We start from the raw sequence: 26,224 nt of genomic DNA, 5'->3' as shown, positions 1-26,224 counted from the left end.
GTACTGAAGAACCTGGCTGTGCAATCCCCCCCTCCCTCCCTCTCACGCTTGGATAGATAGATACATACATTGATTGATTTCCTTTCATTAAATTAGTTAACAACTCTAAGCATATGTGTTTTGTGTATACTTAAGACAAAAAAAAGATGATTTATCCGTAATGTAATGTGTTAAATCTACAGGCTAAGTTTGCCTAAGCAATCAATATAATATTTAACATAATAAGATTTGAATCGTGTTCATTAAGGTAGTCGGATCGATCAACATCTCATCATCTCATCGCTTAAATTATTTTAATCATTATAATCGCAATAAACAATCGCAAGTGAAAAGATTACAAATAAATGTATATATATATATATATGTATAGAATAATCGCCGATTCAATTGAACCCCAAAACAATTTATGAACCAAAGGAAATTTGCCTTTTTGTTTCGGTTAATGTTCAAATCTGCTGTTCTTGCAGATGTTGCGTGTTTTTCTTGTAGTTATTGTTGTTATTTCTTGCTGTTGCTGTTGCTGTCGCTGTCGCTGTCGCTGTACATGCAGGACCGGGCAGCGCTCCTATCCCGATCCTTTGTATATGTATATGCACTATAGATACTTACTAAATGTACGTATGAAGATTACGCCTTAAAACATTGCTTACTTGTTTTTATGTTGCTTTCTTGTTTTGTTGCTTCTTTAAATTTTCGTCGTTATGTCTGCTGCTGCTGCTGCGCTTGTGGTGACTGCTGCTGCTGCTACGTTTGTGGTGACTGCTGCTGCTGCTGCGCTTGTGGTGACTGCTGCTGCTGCTGCGCTTGTGGTCGGGTTGACTGTTGCTACTGCTGCTATGCTTGTGGTGGTCGTGGCTGGTGCCGCTACTGCTGCGTTTATGGTCTGGATTGCCGCCGCTACTACTGCTGCGTTTGTTGTCCTGTTGACTGCTGCTGCAACTGCTGGGTTTGTGGTCCTGGTTGCTAGTGCTGCGCTTGTCGTCGTTGTTTCTGCTGCTGCGTTTGTGGTGGCTGGCGCTACTGCGTTTGTGGTCGGTGTTGCTGCCGCTGCGTTTGTGGTCGGGGTTGCTGCCGCTGCGGTTGTGGTCGGGGTGACTGCTGACGCTACTGCTACTGTGTTTGGGGTCGAGACTGCTGCTGCTAGTGCGTTTCAAGTCTGGGTTGCTGCTGCTGCTGACATGTTTCTTATGGTCTTTGCTGCTGGTGTTGCTGGTGGTGCTGGTGTTGCTGGGGTTGCTGGTGTTGCTGGTGTTGCTGGGGTTGCTGGTGTTGCTCTCCATCGTTGTATGTGTTGGATCAGGCTTTGGCGTCCTCGCCGCCCGCCGCTTTGAAAGCGACGACGGCATTCTCGGAGCAGCAATGAGGATGCTGGTTCTGGGATGCGTATATGTCCGGTGCTGTCCTCCGAAGGCCTTGTCCTACAACGTCTCCTCAAACGCTGCCATAAGATCACTCTGCATGTTCATGTCGATTTGACCAGCCAACTGTGGGAAAGGATACAAAATGCTTAGTTGGGGGAAGAAGTGTGAATTATTAGGAGCCACTCACCGCTTCACGTCTGCGTCTCTCCTGCTCCGCCCTTCGCTGCTCCGCACGCTTGGCCGCTGCCCGATCTTGCGGCGATTGCTGTGCCGGCGAGCTCTGGCCCTGGCCCGGCGATGCCTTGATGTCCTCGACACGAGATATCTGGGACTGGGTGTCATGCACGCTTTTCCTGCAGGCACAAGGAGATTATTTTGTGTCATAGCCAAGCAACAAGGCATCAACGAGCACTTACCTGCCACTCTCCATAGCCTCCAGGGGCGAGGAGGCCAGGACGGTCTGGGCTGTCATTGTAGTCGATACGTTCTGGGCCTGGGCATTCGCCGCCGCCTGGTTGAGTACCACCACCTGTGGGCCGTATTCTAGGAGTCCGCTACCCATGGTCCCGCCCCCACCGCTACTGCCCTGGCTATTCGAGCCGGGCCCCCCGCTCCCGACCACTCCGCCAACACTGCTATTGCTGTTGCTGCTTGTGGCTCCGCTGGCAACGCCGCTGTTGCTGTTGCTGCCTGTATTCGCCAACGGGCCGATGATGCACCCGCCGCTGTTGGGCCCGCCGCTGTTGGGCCCGCCGCCACTTGCCGGGCCACTGACGGGGCCCCCACTGCCGCTGCCCGCACTGCCGGGTCCGTTGCTGTTGGCAGAGTTGCTGCTGTTGTTGCCATTGCCGGGTAGGAGGAGGCCGCTGTTACCTCCCCCACCACTGCTCATGCGGGTGGCATCCACAGCGCTGCTGGACCTTTCACGATCACTGCTGATCTGTCCTGCGCTAGACTGAGGCGCATTTCCGGTGGAGATGTTTGCTGTGGAGGCTGCCGCTGCCGCTGCGGCAGCTGCTGCTGCGACGGCTGCTGCACCGGCAGCGGCAGCCTGGAAAATCTGTGAGGCGGATGAGGACGAGGATGACTTGTGATGCTTTCGCTGCTGCTCCTTCTCGGCAGCCTCCTTCTGGTGCTTTTTCTCCTTCTCGGCCGCCTCTAACAGCTTGAGGCGGTCGCGTTCTTTGGCTTTATTGCGGAATTGCTGGAATGAATCCATCGCCGGCTTGGGCTTGCTGCTGCTCGAGCTGCTCGAAGTGTTCTGCGGTGAGCTGGCCGATGCCAGCGAAGACCATGAGCTGGCATTCTTCAGGTTTTGCTCGGCCGCCTTGAATGACTGAGCCAGCATGCTCTGGGCGGCCGCCGCCTGGCTTGAGTTCAGCTTCATTTCGGAGGGCGATTGCGATACTTTCAGCATTACCTTCAGCTTGTCCGGCGGACTGGGCATCATCGACTCGATTGGCTTGGGTATGAGGAGCATTTTGTTAGCCAGCTGCAGCTGCTGTTGCTGGTGGGCTTGGAGCTGCTGGAGGGTCTGCTGTTGGTGATGGTGGTGCTGCTGTTGCTGCTGCTGCTGCTGTTGCAGCTGCATGTGCTGCTGCTGGAGTGTGTGCTCCAGGTCAAGGAATGCTGTTGCCGTAAGATTATCGAATCCTGGCATGCCAAAGTCCGCCACATTGAAGCCATTGTTGTGCGACTGCTGCTGCTGTTGTTGTTGCTGCTGCTGTTGCTGTTGTTGTTGTTGCTGCTGCTGCTGGGAGTGCTGGCCGTGGTGTTGCTTCTGCTGGTAGGCCGCCGCAGCCGCCATGTCAAGGTTGAAGTTCAGAAGATTTCCATTCATGCCGGGCACATTCTCAGCCCCTTTTGTCAGCAGCTCCGTCATGTAGTCCATGTGGTGCTGCTGCTGCTGTTGCTGCTGGTGTTGCTGTTGCTGCTGGTGGTGTCCAAAGGGCGGCTGCTGCTGACCAGGTTGCTGCATTAGGTGTCCCTGCTGGGCCATCAAAAAGTTATCGGTTAGGCCCGACTTGCCCGTGGAGGCCGCCGCCGCGCTGAACTCCAGGGAGGCCAGCGACTGCTCAACGGGGTCGTCGAACTGCGGGATTTGCTTCAGACCCGATGACAGCGAGGCACTCGGCAAGCCATCGCCGTGGCCACCCATTGTGTTGGTGTTGTGTGTGTGGCCCGAGGCGGTGCCACTGCTGGTGTTGCTCAGGCCGGCGCCCACGCCCACTCCAGCTCCGCTGCCGGTGCCGCTGTTGCTGTTGACGGTCGACGTCAAGGCAGCGGTCAGCGCCGCGTGATTCTCGACCAGGTCGCCGCCGGGCAGGTTGGGATGCTTGTGCAGATTACTGGCTATCCGTATGCCCCCTCCGGTCAGACTTGCGGCCTGGGTGGGCACGCTACCGGCATAGCTGTGTGGCGGCAGGGAAGCGGCTCCGGCAGCTCCACCGCCAGGCGGCACTTTGCCAGTCATTAGGTGGTCGTTTTGTCCGTTCTTGTGGTGCGCCGTTGCACCAACCGGGCCGTGCAGCATACTGTTGTTGCCGCCCGCGGAGGCGCCACCGAAGCTGCCGCCGACCTGCAACGTCGTCTTGTTGTTATTGTTCAGCATGGCAGCCGCCGTCAAGGGATTCGGATTGCCCAACAGATTGGCTGCAAACAGAATTGAATGGAGCACGATGGAGGGCGGTGGGTGAGGGTACAGGGTAGAGGGTGGAGAGTGGAGGGTAGAACACACACGAAGGTTAGTTAGGCACACACAATCGGATCGGATCGGGCATCGGATATTTACCCATTTGTGATGTGGGTGAGTTCGGGTTCAGCACGTGGTCCAGGCCCATGTGAAGGAGCGTCGGCGTCAAGCCGCCACTCGGCAGGACTCCTCCCAGAACACCGCTAAAGCTGGGGTTATTTACCTGTATTTCGGTGGAGCGATCATGTCGTGGAGCGATGACGGACACAAAACGATAACGAACAGCGGCAAGGAGAAGAGAGACAGGACGATAAGAGTGGAGACAAGCAAGTTTATGTTAGGTTACGCCGCATGCAACACTGTGTGCTCGTCGAGGTAATAGGGAATCCCAATAGGGAATAGGGAGTCATATGGAATCCCAGTAAAGAAAAGAAGCTACCCTTGAATGCACCCAACCAAAAACATTTCTTGTATTGTATTTCGTTATTGTCTCAGCTATAAGTCAGAGTGGTCCATTTGCCCGATTTCGAATGATCTGTCTATTGATGAAGGCGGTCAAAGCAGCAGAATGTGCAAAATTTCATTGAGATTGACTTCGAAACTGAAGGACTAATTTGATTTAAATGGCAACAGACGGACATCGCTAGACCGATTCACCTACTGATGCTGATCAAAGGATATATAAGTATATGTATACTTAATGGAGATACTTACATTGCTGCCATTCGAGTCGCGAGGCTTCTTTTTGCGCGGAGGTCGTTCGTCGCCGTCACCTGTGGTGCGGAGAGAAATTAGAGAGAGTGATTAAGAGGAGGATAGACGCTGTGAGGCAGGACAGGACAAGGCAGCAGGAGAAATAATAAGCAAAGAAAGTCAAGCAAAAGCCAGCACCGTTCTCACCCTCACCCTCACTCTCCCACCGGACCGCACCTAGCGCAACAGTTGTGTTTGCAAACGTCGACCGGTGTTGGCTAACGTCAGCAATATCAGTGTTGACTCGGTGCTGCTCAGTGAGATCTGTGATGAATGCGACGAATTGGTTTGGGCACTGGTTTAACGAGGCTGCGGTTGATTTGCGGCACAAATGCAAATGCTCAACGCCTCGATTAAGCAGTACCAAAAAAAAAAAAAACCAAAAATAAACAACAACAAAAAAAAAAGCTAATACTTGAGCGGAAATATACAGGATGGTGGTACACATGTTGATAAAATGTGCATGTAAAATAGAATAATAAATATGTGGTACATGTTTTTTGTATATAGTAGTAATATGTGTATTAAAAATACCTCTTACAATGCCGATCGATGAAACAATTGTGTTGTTGGCGGTGCCGGGAGTGGAGACTGGGGCGTATTGGATGGGTTTGGGATGTACGCGCGCTTCTCTCATACGGAGAGAGCGCACGCGCCCTCCCTCTTATTATAGCTCTGTTTCTCCTACCTCCACTCTCTCTCCCTCTCTCTTTCTCTCTCTTTCTCTTTTATCTAAACTGTAAATGAGAAGAACTGCAAACCCCACAAAGACCACACACGCTCCACCACACCACGGCAGCCGGTGGGGGTGGGGGCAGCCATTCGATCACAACAAACCAACCATCTCCTGTCTAGGCATGTGTGTGTCTGTGTGTGTGCGTACTGTACCAACCAGCTGCTAGGTGGGTGTGTACTGTACCGTAATCTCTCTGCTTTTGTGTAGCACTGTAATAATTTTTGGTGTTTCAAAAGCTATAGTATAATTTAATTTTATATTTTAAAAGACCACAAGCAAAATGCCAAATGCTTTTGGAATGAGGAAGAACACACGTTTGTTATTTTTTTTTGTCTTTTTTTAATAAACATTTTCTTTTCTCAGTTTTGTTGTTGTTTTTGTTTTTGTTGTTGTTGTTGTTGTTGTTGGTGTTGTTGTTTGTTGTTGTATTCATTGCTTTTTGTTTAGTTTTAGTTTAGTTGTTGGTTTTGTTGGTTTTTGGCGCTGCCATTTGTTAATAATAAATATTATTATTCTTTACTATAAATATTTAAGTGTATGCATGTGTGTGTGTGTGTATAGTGTCCTTCGGTGACTGTGTTTGTGTGTGTGTGGTTTTTATAATGCTAAATATGTGTGGTCTTCGTTATGTCGCGTTGCGTTGCGTTGCGTTACGTCAAGTTCCTTCCCTTTTTTTTGTGTTACGTCTTGTATCTGGAGAATCTCTATCTCTCTTCCTTTCCCTAAGATTTGTTGCTATTTATATTATTTTATATTATATTTGATTTTATTTTCGACTTCCCCTTCCTGCCATTATTCTTTAAATTATGAAATTTCTTTTAATTTTCCATGGTTGGTTTTTTTTTGTTTGTTTGTTCTTTAACCTTTCACCCACTACTCTACTACTCCCAAGAAAGAAAACAATTCAATCCGAAATTTAATCATCAAGGGAGGTTCAAAATCTCAAAGACTAAAAGGATAAGCTTGAAAAAGTATGGAAATTAACAAAGAAGCGATACGTATTCTGTCGGATACACTCTATTGTATGAATGCTTGATGCACATTTCACACGTAAGGCCAGTTGGTTTTTTGGTTCCCTAAGGAGGTGACTCTTAATAAAAACCAAACAAAATTCACAAAATACACTAAGAACGGGAATGGCGGCTAATTTAATAGAACGTGAAATATTTCGTCGGATTTCTGGCGGTGAGATGCATTGGTGAAAGAAATATCGGTGGAATCGGAAAAGGAATCGTTTAACCGATCCTCAAAGCTGTTGTTCTCTTCCTGCCCCTTTGGTTTCCTTCTGATTCTATTTTCTCTCTCTCTCTCTCTCTCTCTCTCACTGCGGTCTGCCTTTTTTTATGTCTTGCTTTCATTGTGTTTTTGTTGTTAGTTGTTATTATTGTTTCTGTTGTTTGTTGGTTGCTGTTTGTCTTCCATCATTCGTTTTCATTTGAGTTATTTTAAATAGTAAAAATTTATATATTTAAATTGATTTTTTTATGCAATTTTTTTTTGTTTTTTTTTTTTATAAAATGTTTTCTTTATTTCCATTGCATTCTCATAATCATCATCCATCATTCTCCTCTTCTATATGCATTTCTTTTGTGTATATATATATATTTGTATTTATTATTTTTCCTTTTTTTTTTTTTTTTTTTTTTTTTTTTGAAAAAAACGTGCAAACAATGTGTAAAGGGGAAAGCCGACAGCCGGAAAAGAAATAATCAAATGCTTTCGGAAAACATTTGTTTGTTTTCTGTTTTCTGATTTCTTTGTATTTTTTTGTTTTGTATATATTTTTTTTTTTTTTTTTTATTTTGATACCTTCTGATCAGTATTATCCTATATAGCAGTATTCCATATATCTATGTACATCTCTATATCTAGTTGGAGTTTAGCTATAGAGCAAAATACTCTATTTGAAGTTATTTTCTGGTTCTGTTCAATTTCGTTTCCGTATTCGCTTGACATTCCCCGTTCCTAAAAAGTCCCACAGTGACAGTGACAGAATGAAAGAGAGCGAGAGAGCGAGAGAGAGAGAGAGAGAGAGACAGAAAGGTGGGGGAGCCTGACACCCCACACCGGGCTTTCCTGGACACGCGAAATTCTCTAAATAATCATCTTCATTTGGTTTCGTTTCATTTCTTTTGGTACCCATGTTTCGCATGTTTTTTTCTGTGTTGGTTTATCGGTTTTTTTTATCGTTTATTGATCAGCTGCCTTCTTGAATCGAATCGAATCGGATCGGAACTGGGAGGTATAGTGGGTTGTTCCTGACTTTGAGGGGCATGGAAGCCTTGTCTGTTGGAAGAGCCGTTTCTTCATATTTTGTACAAATACACATACATGGGGAGCGGGAAATAAAAGCCACAAATATACGCAACACGTAACGAGCACAGTTTTTAACTCATGTATCGTATATGTATAAAATATAAAAAAAAAATTTAAAAAATCACAGTGTGTTTACGTTATTCTCGATTGTAGATGAAAATGCGATGAATTTATCGCGAATTGTGCTACTTGTTAGTTTTCATTTCAGTTCCATTCGTTTCCACGATACACAAAATATTTAAAACGATAAGTAATATTGATTACAGGGTGGAAACTAGTCCAGAGACCTCGTGTCCCGCCCTCTATAAGTGGCGGTATCATAATTCCCTGAATGGAGTCTATCTTCTTGGGTTTTTTTTTTTTTTGAATAGGTTATGTTCTCTGAAATTCGTCCCACTATCTGGACCGCACCCAACACAACTCACTCTCTCTCTCTCTCTCTTTCTAACTCCCTAACTCTTTTTCTCTCTCTGTCTGTCTACGTCATAAACACCTGCACTTCTCTCTCGATGTCCCGATATATGTTTACAGTTACGTACGTTTTTTTTTTATTGGATTCTTTTTGCTTTTTGTTTCTTGTTCTCTTTCGCTTTGAAGCTTTTCATACCTTCTTTGTTTTTTACACATTGTCTGCAAGTGTATAGAGAATTTCAAATATATTTTTGTTGCATATTGGCTTTTTGCATTTGCTTTTGCTTTTGGTTTTTTGTTTGTTTTTTTTTTGTTTTCTTTCATTATTTTAAACATACTATATTGGTAATTGTTCAACATTTGGTATTATAAGAGGGGGAGGGAGTTATAGTTCTGATTCAAATATTATTATATTTTACACATATTTTGTGAGTGTTTGTGTTTGTGTGTGTGTGTGATGGGGAGGGGGAATTGGGGAGGGTGTACGTGGACCACCTATCCTGACGAGTTGTTTTTCCTGCCGTTGTTGCTGTTTTGGATCCTGTTTCAATGTGGTTTCAATGGATTCTACGAGTAAATACTCTAACTCCCAGGCGCCTACACACTCAAACATGAAACCATACAATTGTTAATGATGTTCAGTAGAATCCCTGGACAACGGATCCAATCAGATCTCACTATGGCAATGTGTATGTACATATGTATGCATGCATGTTTCGTTATGTGCGTGGCTGTATGGATGAATGGATAAACGGATGTGTGGACGAGAAGCTCGAAACTCGAAACTCGAGATGGAATTCGCATCTGTTGGAGTGGCGCCTACTAATGTAAACAAATATGAAAGAGCGAGCGGAATGAGCACAGAGAAAAAAAGAGCCCATTGCCCGAGCACTGAGCACTGAGCACTGAGCACTGAGCACTGAGAGTCGTGGATGGAAGAATGAATTTATGGAAGAATGTGCCGCTCAGTCGCGTGGATGGAGTGGGAGGGAGTAGATGGAGTGCGACAAGGTCCGGTAGATCCCTACCGATCTGCCAGATCGAAACTAGTGGTAATATAGCAGACTTATCAGATGAATCTAGTGCTATTTCCATTTTAATTTGTGCTGTATGATATTTATTAACTATGAACCTTATGGAAATAATACGGCTTTTCTATTGCTTTAGTAGTTCCAAAAAAAAAACGCACATGGCAGATGCAACATTCAAGGTTGGCTAATAATATCTACTGCTTCTTAGATAAAATTTGAACGGTTAACAATAGATGCTCATAGAGCAGTAGTGTGCACAGCCCTATCTCATGTGCATGCACGTAGTAAACGGCACCTTTGTAGAGCCTGTTCATCCATGAACTGCCTTAACTGGATGTTTCAACGCCTACGCTATCATGCATCATTCTCTATTTAACAGATCGAAAGGTTTAGCAATGGAGAACCTATTGGAGATGGAGTCCAAATGAGCCCAGGACGGTGGCTGAGGAGTGTTCAGGTGAGCGCCATCATACAGCTTTACGATCGATAAGTCTGTATAAGACTGAAAGGTTAACGGATATGGGCGGGACGACGACTTTGTATTGACAATAAAAAGAATTTCATTTCATGGAGATGCAGATGGAGATGTTGGTGGTGGTGTTGGTGGTGGTGTGGTGTCTTTATGTGGATGATTCGTTTATAGCTCGATTTATTCGTTGATCTTGGCTGTCCATGTTGGGCTGCTCTATTGGCTTTATAGGACTTGATGAAAAGTTGTTGTTAAATCGGCTGATTGATTGGTTGGTTCTGATTTGTTGGATTGGTTTGATTGATTGATTGATTGATTGATTGATAGGTTGGTTGGTTGGAGTTGGAATCATTTCTTTCTTTTTGAAATTGGCTGCCCCCAATACACAATTGCTTCACGATTTTTTTCAGCATATTCTCATAATAATAATAATAATAATAATAATCATAATCATAATATTGGTAATAATAAGGTTTACTTGTTTGTTTTTCTTTTGTTTCGTTTTTTTTTTTTTTCAAAAAAGACTTAAAGTAAAGAGCTTTTTGTAAGCGATTTCTGTTCTGTTTTTTTTCTCATTTTCGTTTTTTTTTTTAGATAGTTGTGTGTGTAAGATTTGTTGTGTTTTTTTTTTTAGTTTTATTCAATATATATATATATATATATATATACATGCGTATATATATATACATATACATCGAATTGTAAACGATATATGTATATTCACATTATTCTTGTGTTCTGTTCTGATTCTTGTTTTTGTTTTTCATTTAAAAATACAATTCGTTTAATACCTATGAAATGCTTAAATATAATATCTATATGCATATATATATTTTTAAATATATATTTATGTATATATATATATATATATATATATATATGTTTCTGTGTGTGTATGGATTTGTATATATAATGAAGTATATATATATACGCTAAACTAGACCTAATTAGTATTTATATATATATATATGTATATGTATATATATATATGTATTCAGTAATAGAAAGGTTTGCAGTGGTGTGTTCTTTTTGTCTCCATCTCTGTCTCTGTCTCTGTCTCTGTCTCTGTCTCTGTCCGTATGTCCTTATGTCTGTATATCTGTCTCTGGTTGGGTGTGTGCGATTGTCAGGGGCATGCTGAAAGAGGGGTCTCGGCACACGGTGCGTGCATTAAGGTGGGACATCCCCCCCCCCCTAAACAGACTTGGACCAAAATGCATAGTTTTACAATTTAAAAAAAATATATATATATTAAAAAAAAAAAATTTAATTTTTCAGCAAACTTGTTTAACAATTCTGCATAAATCAGTGTATGTGTGTGCGAAGGTAAAGGATCGGTCTGTATCTGAGTACCGCAAAGTACACAAGTATTTTGGTTTTCTTTAAAAACAAAAAAAAAAAATAGCTCCAATTGATTTAAAAATGGATTCTTGTTTTGCTTCATCTGTGAATTTTTTCCTTCATTTTTTTGCTTCCTTAGAATTAAATGCGTATTGCACTCTTTCGCGTGAACTTGGTTCTGGGGCATTTCCAACAACAATAAAAAAATAACTCCCTTTTTTTTAGAATACAAACTTCCTTTTAACATAATATAGCACATTTTTACGTATTGCCAGAGTCCGTTTTTCTGTTAAGGGGTGGAGTGGGGGTGGAGTGGGGGGGGGGGAGGCCCTGCATATTGCATGTAGGAAATTTGCCAGTTGAGTTCTTTGTTTTTGTTTTTCTTTGTCACTTCTTTTTTATGTGTTTTAGCACACCAAAACATTAACAAAATGCGCTAAATTCAATAAATTGAGTTGAGTTTGTGTGTGTGTGTGTGTGTGTGTTTGTTTGTTTGTTGGAGCTGGATGCTCAGTCAGTCGGGCTCTCTCCATTTATCACCTTGCGCACCCCATTCCACCTGCCAGACGCCCACCCATGACGAAGAAGAAGCAGAACTAAGCAAAGCATTAAACAGCTGCACACTCTCTCCAGCTCTCCCGCTCTCTCGCTCTCTCGCTCTCTTCTTTCTGGCACTCCTATTTTGACCTAACCTTAAAAAATTATAACTAACAACTAAAAACACCTATCCTATTCATATTGATGCGTGCGTACGTGCGTGCGTGCGTGTGTGCCACTACAAGATATACATAATTATAGGCATATATATATAAGTATATAACTAGATAAATCTATATCCAAAATTCAATTAATTAAGCCACAAAAATGACTACAACTTACAAACGCCCCACCCACACTTAATGCCCGCCCATATCCTTGCACTATTTTAAAACCCATTTTCAAATTACACCGTTTTTGAGTTGTTTTCATCTCTTCTTTGTTTTCACACAATTCAATACGCACGCACACTGCACTGTCTACTAGCCTAAAATTAGGTTGTTGTTTTTTGTTTTCCTCAGTGGGGGAGCTGGGGGGGGATCTATTTTGTTACCTATGTCCTACAGAATCCATCCCAATCTGCAGACTCTCTTCTACATACTGCAATTACTTCTATTGCTATTCCTATTGCTGGTTCTTCTTCTACTGCTGCTGCTTGGCGCTCTGCTCTGTCTTTATCGTTTTTAGTTTATGCTGTCGGTCGGTTGTCGATCTGTTCGATTTTTGTTATTTGCTGCTTAAAAACCTTTCTATACATATATATATTTATGTGTATATATATATATATATAAATATACACATGCATATACATATGTATATATATGTCTATATAAACTAACAAAAAAAAAGGCGTTATAAAGTAAAACAAACAAACAAAACGCGTCCTAACCTGCTTCACTGTCGCTCGAGTCACTCGAACTGCTATCACTCGAACTCGAGGACGATGAATCGCTGGAACTGGAACTCGACGACACGGGATTCGCTGGCTGCACAGCCTCCACCTTGTTCGAGGTGGAATCATCTACGGGAAATGATATTCAATTGGTTATTAGTATTTGTTGGCAATGTGGGGCCGTGAGGCCGTGGGGTGAGGTAAGGTAGGTGGGGTGGGTGGATAGACAGGGGGGTTTTTGTGTCTCCGACTCACCTTTCTTGGCGTTTTTCTTGCTTGCCCCCAGCTGGCCGGTGACGTCCTGCAGCCGCTTCTCCAGCTCCTGCTTCTTTTCCGCCATTTGCTCATCCTTCGATTTCCCGGAAGGCTTTTTATCTATATAGGTTGGGAGATACGGAGACGGAGTGTTTGTATTAGTAGAGCACATCCAATTGCGATCAATGAGAGCAGTAAAGGGCCAGGAGGGGAGATAGATAGATTGATGTGGTCTGTGGGTGCATGCTTGGTTGTTTACGGGATAACAAATCCTTCTCAGAGACAAAAAAAAAAAAAAAAAAAAAAAAAAAAACAGCATTCTCAAGCTACAAAACAGGTAGGAGGATAGGAGGTTCATGCATAGCTACAGACAAAATTCAGAAAAAGATCGTAACAGCTACGGATACAGGAGACAGACAGAGACAATGACAGAGAGAGAGAGAGAGAGAGAGAGAGAGAGAGTGGGATTGGGGGGGCATTTAAATGAAAACTTAATGTACATAGTATAACTTTTTTATTTGTTTTTGTTTTTCTTGAGAGTTTGGCTAACTAAAACATGACCACTCGTTTCGTTTAAAAAATTCTTTGAAAATTTTCACAAAAAATTCGTTTTGAAATGGAAATTTGGAAAAAAACAACTTTGGAATTGTGCCATTTCGGCAAGGGAAAGTGAGCGGAGCAAAACAGCAAAAGATCTTCAAACTTTCTTTCCGTACTGTCGCCTAGATCGTTCAAATACTACTGCTGAGTGCACCAACACCGCAGAGGTTAAAGGGGCAAGCCTCTCCGACCTCGATTAGCATCGACCAAGTCTCTACTATTCAAACTAGACTAGTTCTGCTCGTTATATTTGTATTTAGAAAGTGCAATGATGATAAATTCACATTCGATTCGTTCAGTTTATAAATGTTGCTTTAAGTTTTCTCTCGGTTTTAGTTCTTTGACATATTGCGCTGGTCCTGCTGCTTCTGGTTCTGCTTCTAGTTTTGGGGCTTTTCTGTATTCCCGTTTTGGGCGCAGAGACTTGCAATTCTGACTAATTTTGCTTTGCTTCTACTATTCCTTTGACTAATACTCTTTGAACTGTGGCTTCTTGCTCTTGAACATCTTCTTCGTTATATTCTTATTCATCCTCTTCTCCTTGCTGTTCTTGTGCTTGCTCTTGTTCTAGATTTTGTGGTCCCGGTTTAGTTCCAGACTTACAACATGGCTTACGTGTTTTTTTGCGCAAACACGACGCCACATAGCTTTCAAGCTCGCGCAGCGTCGACGGCTTCAGCGTCTCAAAGTCGATCTCTATCTCGTCCGGATTGGAGTCCCGCAGCGATGGCTCCCGGTTCTGGATGATGTGCACCACACGACCCAGCTTGTCACCTGTCGAAGCAAAACGATCATTGATTAGTTGTTGAATGCACTAGCACTAGCATTAGCGGATCGATTGGATCTGCAAGGTCGAGAATATAAAGAATTGTGACTCCTACCTGGCAACTTGTTGATGTCCAGTGATAGTTGTCGCTTCTCATCGTACGACATGGGCTTGGCCGTGTCCTCCTCCTCGGAGTCAAAGTTCATCACCTGGCTGGGCTTCTTCTTGCTGCTACCGCGCGCTCCGGCACCGGTCGCACTGGTGGCATTGGCACCGCTGCCACTGCCGCCGCCGCCACCGCCGCCGCCGCCGGCACTACTGCTACCCTTGCCCCGCTTTGACGAATTGCCGCTGGGGCCGGTGGCCCCACTGCCTCCGCCACTGCCAGCGCTGGACGCTGCGCCAGCACCGCCGATTCCGCTGCCCGCATTGACCGTCACTCCAGAGGAGGCTCCGCCCGCACCCGCGTTGCTCGAGCTTCCCTTGCCGCGCTGGCCCTTGCTCTTCGATTTACTGCTGCCGGTTCCACCAGAAGCCCCAGGTCCCGCTCCCGCCGCAGCCATGGCGCTGGCCATGTTGGCCCCCTTGCCGCCTGGCGCTGGTCCTGGTGGCGGTATGCCGGCCGTAAAGCCTGCTCCGGTCGTTGCCGCATTGCCCTTCAGTTGGTTCATGGCAAGGGTCATGTCGTAGGCGTGTGAATGAAGTGCCGAGACGTTCGGCACCCCGCCACCCGCTCCGCTGGCCCCCACCAGTGAGCCGCTCAGTAGGGCCGATAGGGGTCCCGCTGCCCCACCCGCCGACAGGGCGACGACGCTGGCCGGGACCGAGACACCGCCATGGCTGGCGGACGGACCGCCAGCGTCACCTCCAGCCGAGGCATGGCCGTGATGAGAGGCCGAACCGGCGCCAGAGCCCCCACCGATGCTCTTCTTCTTCTCTTTGAGTTTTTTCTTGGCCTTCTTCTTGGCGGAGGCCTCCTCGGAGAGCTTTCGGATCTCCTCCTGGAGACCGAGCAGCTTGGACTCGAGCATTTTCAGCTTGGCGCTGCGCTCCTCGTCCGAGTTGGACTCGTTCTCCGTGTCGCTGGAGTCCTCGCTGGACGAGTCGCTGCCATCGTGCTTGAGGGAAGCGCTCGAGTAGCCACCGTGGCCATGCCCATGCCCGTGACCGTGGCTCTGGCCGTGTCCATGGCCGTGCCCATGTCCGTGCGTGTGAGCATGATGGTGGGCCGCATTAGAAACCGGTTCGTCGGGTATGTTCGCGTAACGCATCTCGAAGACGTCTTGCAGCTTCCGGCCCATGGCCACAACATCATGATCTGGCGGATTGTACTTGTAGCAGTTGGTGAATATTAATCGCACATCGGCCGCAAACTCCGGCGCGCTCTTGTACTCCCGATTGTCCATTTTCCGCTTGACGGTGCCCAGGTCCATGGGCTTCTTGATGATGTCGTGGTAGTCGTGCAGACCGAGCATTTCCGCATCCACCGGCTTGTAGAAGGGCCAGGCATAGCCCGAGTGCTTCTTGCTAAACAGCTCCTTGAGGATCTCGTTGCATGACTTTAGTGCGTCCGAGAGCTTCTCCTTTGACTTGGCCGCCGCAACACTGGCGGCGACGCCGGCCAATAATCCAGGCACGCCACCCATCGATGGTGACATCGCATAACCCGAGCCCTGGAATGTAAGATCCTGTGGTTCAGTGCGGTTCGGATGCCCGTAGGATGTTGTAGGATGTTGATGATGATGCATTTTGTTGTTGTTGTTGTTTGTTGTTGGTTGTTGGTTGTTCGAGTAGAGTGCAAAACAACATAAACGAAAGAAATCAGTAAAAGGAAGAAAAGAAAGCATAAAAGAAACAAGCAAAAAGCATTGGATTAGCATCAAACATAAACGTCTTCCGTCTTCTCGTACTAGAAGAAGACCTAGTTCTACACTGGTGGTTCTTATTTACAAATGAGTGCAGTACAGTGCGGCCCCGAGAGAGTGAACACCCATCCAGCTAATCGAATGCCCCTTTAAAATGGCCCGCAAACTATCAGTGTATTATCATTTCAGTGTGTGACTTGTGGAACCTTTTTTTTGGCAGCCAGAGGGAGGACCCAAGAAAACTCTAACTAATCCCGTCATCCGGCTGGAAGGGATGGGGGCCGAAAGACCGAATATCGGGGGCAGGGTAGGGCTCAAGACTTTTGATGGCAGATTACGTTTAATCATGGTATGGGATACCCCAAAATTGTGAGGGCACTAAAATATGATAGTTGTAGTTGTGTTCATAAAATGGATATATGATATATATGATTCAAAAACAAGTCACAGCTGTTTATGCATATCAAATTGTATCCCAATATATTTTCAGTTCAGACATTCATTAATAGAAATCTTAAAAACATAAAAAAAACATCCAAAACTTTGAAAACTTCGAATCGAACCCGAAGAACTTTCACTCTAATACTCGTAGATATGGTTTATAACCAAAAGTACAGTCTCAGATAAAACTTATTTATTATTTATAGGTCACTCAATAGGTCGTTCCTGTTACCTGTGTTACCTGTGGTGTTCACTCTAGCCAGGCTGCACTGTAGCTTAACTTATATGCACTTTTGTTTGCTTACATGTAAATGATATATATATATATATATATACATCAAATGTGAAATGAAATCAGAGTAAGAGGCAAGGCAGCGTGTTGTGTGTTGATTGATTCATTATGTTCTACGTTCATATCGTACTATAATCATAGTATTGTTCCACCTACTACTTTTCATGTGTGTTCCTCATTTCTCCATTCACCATTCACCATTCTCCCATTCACCCGGACACCCATTCACCCATTCATTTCTCAAGTCTATGAATGAAGAAGTAGACGCTTGTGGCGTGTGGCTTGCGGCTTGCCATATGGCGTGATCGGATTGAAGGACACAATTACGGAGGCTGTGCTTTGTGGTAGGTAAATATGTGAGTATGTTTCTGTTTCTGTTTCTGTTTCGTGGAGATGGTATATACATGTGTGGGCCATGTATCTATGCACAAACTGAAGAATAATGAGACGTACAGTCAACATGCAAGTGAAAATTAAAAAGACTGCGGCACATACGTGATCACAATTTGGAAGATTTGCCCCCATATCATCTATCGATTGGGGGCTATTGGCTCTTGGCTCTTGGCAGAAGCCTCGGACAGAGACCTACATGCAAGCACTTAGAATGGCGCACTTTGAAGGTGAAATTGAACACGTGTGTCCACTCTGGGCACTCTGGTGGTGCTGGTGGTGGTGGTTCTGGTAGTGGCGGTGGTGGTGTGGGGTTGTGGAAGTGTGTGGACTCTGCCATGTGTAATGGAGGAGGGAGGAGAGGCATCACCTCAAAATATATGCGTGGGAGCATTGATTGTGGGATGCAGCAAAAATGATGAGCACAACGTCACAACGTGGCAATGCCCATTACCCCTTACCTTTTTGCCCTTTACCTGACGATTCGATTCCCTTCGCGTCGCTATCTTGGCCGACTTCGAGTCCATTTGGGCGTAGGGCGACTCAAATGCATTGGCCGTCGGCGTCGTTGTGTCGGCCTTCCGTTTGACGCCCTTCTTCATTTTCGCCGGCTGTTGGGGCGGTATCACCGCATCCACACCGACACCGACTCCGACGCCCGCCGTGCTGTTCACGTAGGAGGAGTGCACATTGGTGGTGGTATTGACGGATGGTATTGTCACACCGCCCGCCGTACTGACTGTTCCGGGAGCACCCGCTCCTCCGCCAGATGATGCTGCCGCCGCCGCTGCTGCTGCTGCTGCCGCTGCTGCTGCCGCCGCCGCCGCTGTTGTTGCTGCAACCGATGCCGCACTGCTGCTGCCGTCCAGTAGGGAGGAGCTGTTAACCGCCGCCTGGGTGGCGCCCGGATATGCGGCCTGGCTGGTATTCCGAAGGCTGGCTATAATGGCGTCGACCATCGTCGCGTTCGTCGTCGTTGTGTTGGTGCTGCCGGGGACTGTGTGCGGTGGCATTGTGCTAATCGGTGGTATGGACGGTGCACCGCCGCCGCCGGCCGTCGATGAAACCGTTCCGCCCATCGCTGATACGGGTCGAGATGTTGTCCCTGACCCCGCCGCTGATCCATGACCTCCGGCTCCCGCTGACTGTGCCGCCAAGCCGGTCCCCATGCTGGGCAACTGTTGCGCCGATGGTGCTACCTTATTGACGGATCCGCTGCTACTGCTACCAGTATTGCTGTTGGCCACAGCCGCACCCGTGCTTGATCCCGCTCCAACGCCTCCTCCCGATCCAGACTTGGGCGTGGCAGGGGCACGTGCCTTCTTCTTGCCACCCTTGGCCGTGGCCGGCTCCAGTTCAAGCTCCTCCTTGGGCATCGTCTCGATCTTCTGCAAGAATACCTTCTCCAGCGTCTGGGCCATCACGACCACATCCTCGCCGGGCTTGTTGTACACATAGCAGTTGTTGAACATCGTGTTGAAGTCATGGATGGTCTCCTTTGCCGACCAGTAATAATTGTTCTCCAGTCGCTTCTTGATCGTGCCCATGTCCATCGGCTGCTTGATGATCTTGTGGTAGTCGGGTAGGTTGAGCTTTTTCGCGTCGACGGGCTGCTGGAAGGGCCACGCAAAATGGTGCTTCCATATCATCTTCATCACGGTTTTGATCAAAAATTGCAATTGATTTGTATTGCGGCCGGGTCGATCCACTGGAGGCACTACCGGTGGCTGCACAATGCCATTGACCGGCTCCACAGGCGGCTCGTAGCGAGGTGGTGGTTCGTTGGACGACATGTTGTTGTTGTTGTTGATGACGACGGTGGTGGTGGTAGTGGTGCTCTTGCTGTTGCTGCTGATGCTGCTACTGCTGCTCCTCCTGTTGGCTGATAATGAGGCTTCTGGTTGTTGCTTTTGCTTTTGTCCCTGGTCCTGGTGCGGTTGCTATTAAGGTATCTGATCCCCAAGTGGATGCTGGTTGTGCTGCTGTTGCTGTTGCTGATGCTGATTATGCTTGACTGAGACGGCCGACACACACACACACCACACACGCGACAAAAACACACGCCCGGGGCCGTCTCCGTCCGTCTCCTCTCCGGTGCGGCGATCGCCCGCTCGTGGACTAGTCCTATTATGTGGCTAACTTTCGGCAAGTCCTCTGCTTCCTTCTGGCGAATTTCTCAAGGCCACCAGTTCCGCCTTCGGCTAGTCCGACTCCAAGTCCGGCACCGACTCCTTCAGTCGTTGCTATTGCTTCTGCTTCGGTGGATTCCAGTGCCTCTCCTGCTGATGTGATTGTTTCTGCGCTTCTCCTTGATAATAATAAGAATAATCCGCTGATTGATGGATAATGCTGTTGTGTACTCCGTTGCTTCATGCTAAGCAATGTTTCTCAACTGTCAAACGAATTCGAGGATTAATCAATTCCCATTCAAAATGTCAATCAATGTTCCACTTACCAGATTATCCAGATACTGCGTGCGCTCCTGTTCCGGCGGCTCTATTGTGCCGGGCGTAATAAGGCTGGTCCAGCTGGCATTTGGACGACGATGTGGAGCGCAACGTTTTATATCCTTTTGCTGCTGCTCCTGCTTCTCCTCCTACTCTTCTTGCTGGCTTTATTGCTATTCAAATTTTACGGCCTGACGACGATTATTGTTTCTATTCCTACTCCTATTCCTAATCCAAGTGCTACTCCTGCGGTTCCTCGCGGACAGAGTTGTGGTGGGTCGTCTTTATTTCCTTTTTGAGCTAGCAGCAAACCTTCAATCTGGAATGGAGATTCAACATTTTGTGTCAAAAGAAAAGTCAATTTTTTTTGCCGGCAACACAGTGCTTTGCAACGCTGGGTTGGGGAGGCTCGGCCCCATTGCCCAACACTGATCCGAGGGTTACATAAACAAAGGTGGTAGCACGCACAAATAGTTTATAAACAAAAAAAAACTTGTTAAAAAAAACTGTGTGGCTGCACACGGCATAAAAGAACGGCCAAAAGAGAGGATGGGCCGAGCAGGAAGGGGCAAAGAGGACAGATAACGGAAAGCACAACACGGAGAGTATAAAACAGAAACAGAATAACAGAAGGGGCCAATAAAAAGGGAGGGCATGGGCACTGGCACGGCCACCCACTTCATGGAAAACACACGAACAACACACGGCATAAAACACATACAATCTGTTTCCGTGCACTTCCACATTGTCGATCCCGTAACATAGTGTATATTGATTTTATATGTGGGTTTAGATTTGGCTTAAGTTTTGATTTCCATTCTGTTTTGACGACGCCGCTCGTCAGGCGTTTTACGCTTAAACATTTCCATGTTTTTGCTTCTTCCACCGTGTGTGTTGTAGTTACTTTGCCGCCGTTTTGCCACTCACAGCAACAGCGAGAATAGAGAAGGCCAAGAGAACCACTACCGCCTCCGTTACCAACAATGCCGCTCTCTCGATTCGAATTTCGAAAATACTCAGAGCGAAAGAGAACCGACAACACAACATACTCACACGCTGCCACACATAGAGTCGTCCCGCTTCCACTTATCTCGTGTGCGTTATCAAATCTCCAAGGGGCAAAAGGCAGACGACAAATGGCGGTTAGACAGTTTTTGACAAAATTAAGTTTAAAAACCAACATTAAATTCTTACTACATGAAAGGAAAATCAACTATTGAAAAATATTATGAGGCAAACAAAGCATACACGCAACACACACCGCCACATGCATACAAACACACACACACACACATAGTACGGTGTACGTGCTGTGTGGCGTGTGTTGTATTTTCGAAATCCACCACACTATGCAACACACCACACCGCTCTCACATTTTTGTAATTTTCTGTCGTTTTGTCCATCAAAGCATGATTCATGCACAAAAAAAACTCGCTTTGTTTGTCGCTGCACACGCACACTAATGCCGGAATAGCAAGTATGAAGGTAATTTTTAAGTAGTTTTTTTAGCACCCCTCGCCCACTGTTTTATGGTGAGAGGAGGAACGCAAGCGAGGTCCTAAGCTGACAACTAAACACTCATACTAGTGCACTAGTCCCACACACACAATTCGAGCACGCTCGCGCTCACAATTTTTGCCGATATTCCATTGCCGCTTGACAGTGGTACAAATAGCATTCAAATTGCACACTTTAAAATCGAATGCTTGAATACATACATACATTTATGTATGTAGATCAAAGCCTCATTTATTTAGGTTCATTCATTCATACGAGTAAATTTATTTACACATGTGCGTATGTCGGTATGGTTTGTGCCGGCCGGCATAAGCTCTCTCTCCATTCCCATTCCCATTTAACGCCTATCACACTCGTATCAGCTGTCTGTCTGTGTCACAACTCCATTCCCATCGGTTATACGACATTATTTGGGCGTCCAGTTCAAATTTCACATTTGGCCCACTGTAGCCGCCGCCACACGACTAGCTGTTGTTTTTGTTAGTTGCCAAGTGTACGGCATACATGTCCATGTGTGTGCCACAGAGCGAGCGCGTGCTCAATTGTGTGCGAGATTTCGTGTGACTTTTTGTGTGACGCAAAATAAGACGTAGGAAAGGCAACAAAATGCAGATGGAGTAAATTACATCAAATAGATAGTGGGGAAGATAACACAAACGGGAAGACCATAAACATTATTCTCCATTATTCCTTTAAGAGAGAGCTAAAAAATAACATCTTACAAATAACAGAAAAAACGGCAATAGCGGGCGGCTGGTTGTCTTTCAGTCTCCCCTTCTCCGCTTCAACACTCGCAACAAAACAAAACATTAACTGTCACTCACTCACACACTCACACATACTTGCTCTCTCAGAGAGGAAGAGAGAGAGAGAGTTAAGCGAGCGAACGTGTGCGGTTGTAATTATGTAGTACAGTAGACGACTTTGAGTTTTCAACAGAATTTCCGTAGAACCGAATCGAGTCCCGAACCAACCACGAACACCGATGCCGAACCTGAACATGCGCTCGGCTCTGGCTCTTGGCATCATCATGGCACGCTATGTGCTTCGTAATGAGAAATTCAAGGCAAAGCACAATGACGTAGAGTATGATTGAGAGGGAGAGAGGGAGGCGGGAAGAAGCAGCGCAGCGCACAGCAACGGCATGCACTGGGGGCACAACAGGGATGGGAAGTAGGACTAGGACTAGGGGGACTAAAATGGAAAGATTAAAAAGCCAGCCGTCGGTTGATAGATAATTGAAATCGAAATATTTTTCCAATAATACTACATTGGGCCCTCCCTTCTGGCTAAGAGTAAATCCAATAGTTAAATTTGTATCGAGAGAGAGAGCTTTCTTACTCTCGGATAAACAAAGGGCAACAACAAACGTTTCCGCTAAAAAAAAATTACAAAATTCATTAAGAATATATCTAAATTCATTTGGCTACTCTTTTGAATTGGACTTGAACTATACTCAAACAAAACTAACTATACAAAAATTAAATATTTAAATAAATAAAATGCTTACACACACAAACACATATTCGAAAAGATGCAGCTGCTTGGGGTATTGGCATGTGCAAGAGCGAGATAACAACATAACCTACGTAAACGTAGCCAAATGCAAATATGGCGGCATATCGACAGACACGAGACACAAGCCAAAGAGAGAGAGAGAGAGAGAGAGAGAGAATGAAGGCACGAAGAGCGAGAGAGTGCCGACATAGAGAGAGAGGAATCTTTTTCGAATGCTGGTGCTGGTGCTGCTGCTGCCGCTTGTGTATCTGCAAGTATGCCCAAAATCATTCGGATAGCGACTACTCTTTCTCTCTCTCTCTCTGTGCTTTGCTCTGCCGCATGCCTCTAGGTTAATAAATCGTGCTAATAGTGGCACGAATTTAAAGCCGGTTTACATGCGGGCCGAAACAGCAACGAAGTCAACAGTGACGCCGGCAGCGATGTCAGCAGTGGGATTCACCAAAAAGCATCAATGAAATTTATGGGACGCTCATCTCAGAGACCTCTCTCTCAACCTCCCTACCCCACAAGTCACAATCCCTAGTGCATTTACGCATTTTGCTTTTATTTACCTTACAATTGATGCTTTATTTACGTTGTACTTTGTGGCTGACTTAAGCTCTGCTGTTGCTACTGATGCACGTAAATAAACCAAATACTTTTTTGCATTTGTTTAGGCGCGAAAGTAGTGCTAAGCAAATGGCAGAAACAACAATAAACAAACAGTAAGCAAAAGGCAAAGCAAGCGCAAAGACAAAAGTAGCCGGCAAACTGACATTAACCCAGAGAGCGAGAGAGAGAGTATCAAGCGGGCGCGCAAGAGTAACAAGCACCTCATGGGAGGAAAAGGTATTTTGAGGCGATTAGGGGGAGGTGGTAAACGGAATTGCTAAGGAATTTCCTCTTGCGAGCCAATTTCCCGGCGTTAATGGGAAAACTAATGCCAAAGAAGGAATATTCCTCGAGCTGAAGGCCGACGATATTAGAAATATTTCAATATTTGCATTGATTTTTATATCTATGAAAATCCAATCAGTTTTTGGTTATCACAAAACGCATGCTTTTTGTTGATTGCATAGCGCCTTCGATGAAAGAAACCGATTGATAAGGACTTTTTACTTTGTATTGGACTTTTATTCGACGAGTTCCACTTCTAGAACGTTTCTTTTTGTTCCTCAGAAGCTTCTGTATTTGGACGTGTTCTTTTTCGTTGCATTAGGTTCAAGTTGGGGAAAAAAATTTAAATTTTAAATTTTTTTGGCGTGAATTTTGAAATTGGTCATCGTTCAAACGATGCTGTTGGTGTTTCGTACTAATTAAACATTCGGACAGCTGATAGGGAGAATGTCCCTATTTAACCGATGGATAACCTGCTCCATTTGATCGGTGTGCGAATATAATGTGTGGATGTTCCTAGTCGTATAAACCATCCGTGAATAACGTATAGTGTAACAGAAGATTTGCGAGATTCCCCACTGCCAATGGCCGATGGTCGATGGCCAGACGCAAGAGGGTTGGAAATGTTGCTTGGGAATGCGAATGCAGCTGCTGGCTGCGGACCTTTTGGCTCTTTTTCTCTTCCTCCCCCATCTTTCTCTTACAAACGGACATCCAAAAAGATGGGATCCCATGGAAGGGCCTCCCACGTGCTGGTAGATTTAACTTACATTTTTTACACTTTCTGGGTCCTTGCTTTTGTTTATGTGTGTTTATCCAAATTATTTATATGGCCGCTGCTCCCGATGCTCCTGCTGGCTGGTGCTTTTGCCGTTTTACTATAACTAGTTTTTTGTCCGGTGCTTTTAATGTGTTTAATCCTTTCTTTTGCGCTGCCGCTGCTGTTATGTTATTGTTGTACCGTTTTGTTGTCTTCCATGAATGATTTTTCAATTTATCTTCACTTAAGATTCATTCGGTTATTAGCTTTTATTTGTAACTAATATATTTGTGGTTGCATTTATTTGCGAATATATATGTACACAAATGAGCCAATAATCCTTAAACATATTACAATGAAAGGCAACTGCAAATAAACGAAACAACAAACACAAAAATAAACTTGGGAATCACATTTCCTTTTTCACACACTTTTTCCCACAAGGGACCGGGAGAGAGAGAGAGAGAGAGCAAGGGAGCAAAGACACAACGTAACCGCCATACGACAACGTCACGTTATGAACACCACACATACACACACGCGCGCGAAATAATAATAAAAAAAATTCAGGAATCATAATACATATCCATATAAATATTTATATAGATATACATATATATATATATATAAATATATGCATGTATATACATATGTATGTTTCAATTGCCGCAAAGAAAACAACTAAATTCATGAAGGATAAGAAGAGGGACGAGAGAGAGAAAGAGAGCAGTGAAACTTTTTTTGCATTTGGCGCGCGCGTCTCTGTGTTGCGTGTGTGTATGCCTCTCACTCATACACACACAGCACTCTTCTTCTTCATCTTCCTCCTCTGCTTCTTCATTTTGCTTTTGTTCCACCACCAAAAAAAAAAAACCCAAATGAAATGAAAAAAAACTCCGTCATGTCCATTGAAGTCTCACATTTTTCAAATGCATTTTTGGCGCTAATTTCATATTATTTTTCATCATTTTTTGGCCGCATCGCATGCCTTGCACCACACACTGCACATTAATCACAAATTTATATAATTTTTAGCGATTTTTACCAACATTTTTGAGTAATTTCTACACCGATATATGTACGTACCGCGCGTACGATTTTTCGACAAGCGCGCGTTTCTTGTGAGTAAAGCAGCACGACCGACGTTGTCGCCATGAAATATACAAAATTTTTTTCGAATTTACTGAAAATGCGAATACACACACACATAGATAGCCAGCGGAATACGAAAGAGCAGCCCCGACAAGCACGCGCCTCGTCCATACGCTTGTCTCGCTCTGGCGCATGGCCTCGACGACATGTGTGCAACAGAGAGCCCGTGCTCAGAGAGTGAGAGAGAGCACGCCCTGCATCTGTGTTAGTAATCGAAAATGTGTTCGTGCTGAGAGGGAGAGAAGAGAGCCATATTGTATGGTGGTGAATTTTCACATTCGACGTGTAAAACGAAATAACGAAAAATGCACGATGGGGAGCGAACGTAACAGCGAAACAAAATGGCGCTGCCGCAGCAGCAAGCACCGGACCTGAGCGTGGAATCGGAAATTTGCTCCTATCCGGCGATCCCGGCCAGGCCCTGGGTATCTTTTTGTTCGAAACAGGCGGGCCGGTTAATTTAGAAGGGCTAAGATCTAGGGCTATCTAGGGCTAAGATTGTCTATCTTGGGCTTGTTTTCATACATTTTTCTGCACTTTTTACTGCGTTATTCGCCTCATATTGCGTGTAAGCCGTAGTATAGGCCTTTGTATACCCTATTTTGTTAATTTTATATGAAAGTATAAATATTGATATGAAGATAAAACGTAACTATTAAAGACCATTTCTCAAATTGACATTTTTTAGACATATTTATGTATATGATGAGTGATGAGTATATGATCTCCATCCCGATACCTATTCTTGGTCTCTGCAAGAAGACAATAAGCTTTAAAATATCGTTGATATATTGAAAATAA

The 26,224-nt window shown here is 45.1% G+C and overlaps 1 protein-coding gene across 8 annotated transcripts; it reads right to left on the bottom strand.

Annotated features, from left to right (window-relative positions):
* Nucleotides 1-1,220: 1,220 nt before the first annotated feature.
* On the bottom strand, nt 1,221-24,524 carry LOC6599120 (homeotic protein female sterile). Of its 8 annotated transcripts, none has more exons than XM_026993465.1 (12): nt 24,282-24,524; nt 19,604-19,914; nt 17,610-19,540; nt 14,276-15,848; nt 13,998-14,168; nt 12,795-12,914; nt 12,537-12,668; nt 4,768-4,826; nt 4,153-4,276; nt 1,778-4,013; nt 1,549-1,714; nt 1,221-1,484 (listed from the first exon to the last, which is right to left on the bottom strand). In XM_026993465.1, exons 3-12 carry the CDS (start codon nt 18,939-18,941, stop codon nt 1,419-1,421), a joined length of 5,979 nt encoding a protein of 1,992 aa, XP_026849266.1. In that variant the 5' UTR covers nt 18,942-19,540; nt 19,604-19,914; nt 24,282-24,524; the 3' UTR covers nt 1,221-1,418. The 8 variants fall into 8 exon arrangements, with proteins under 8 accessions (XP_026849266.1, XP_026849268.1, XP_026849270.1 ...); XM_026993467.1 differs by having other exon boundaries at nt 14,010-14,168; XM_026993469.1 differs by having other exon boundaries at nt 14,276-15,833.
* Nucleotides 24,525-26,224: the final 1,700 nt, after the last annotated feature.

Source organism: Drosophila persimilis, unplaced genomic scaffold (assembly GCF_003286085.1).
Source record: "Drosophila persimilis strain 14011-0111.01,24,50 unplaced genomic scaffold, DperRS2 tig00000838-arrow-arrow-pilon, whole genome shotgun sequence".
Lineage (NCBI taxonomy): Eukaryota > Metazoa > Arthropoda > Insecta > Diptera > Drosophilidae > Drosophila > Drosophila persimilis.
The sequence above is the reverse complement of the archived record's forward strand: the minus strand, read 5'-3'. Positions and strand labels throughout refer to the sequence as shown.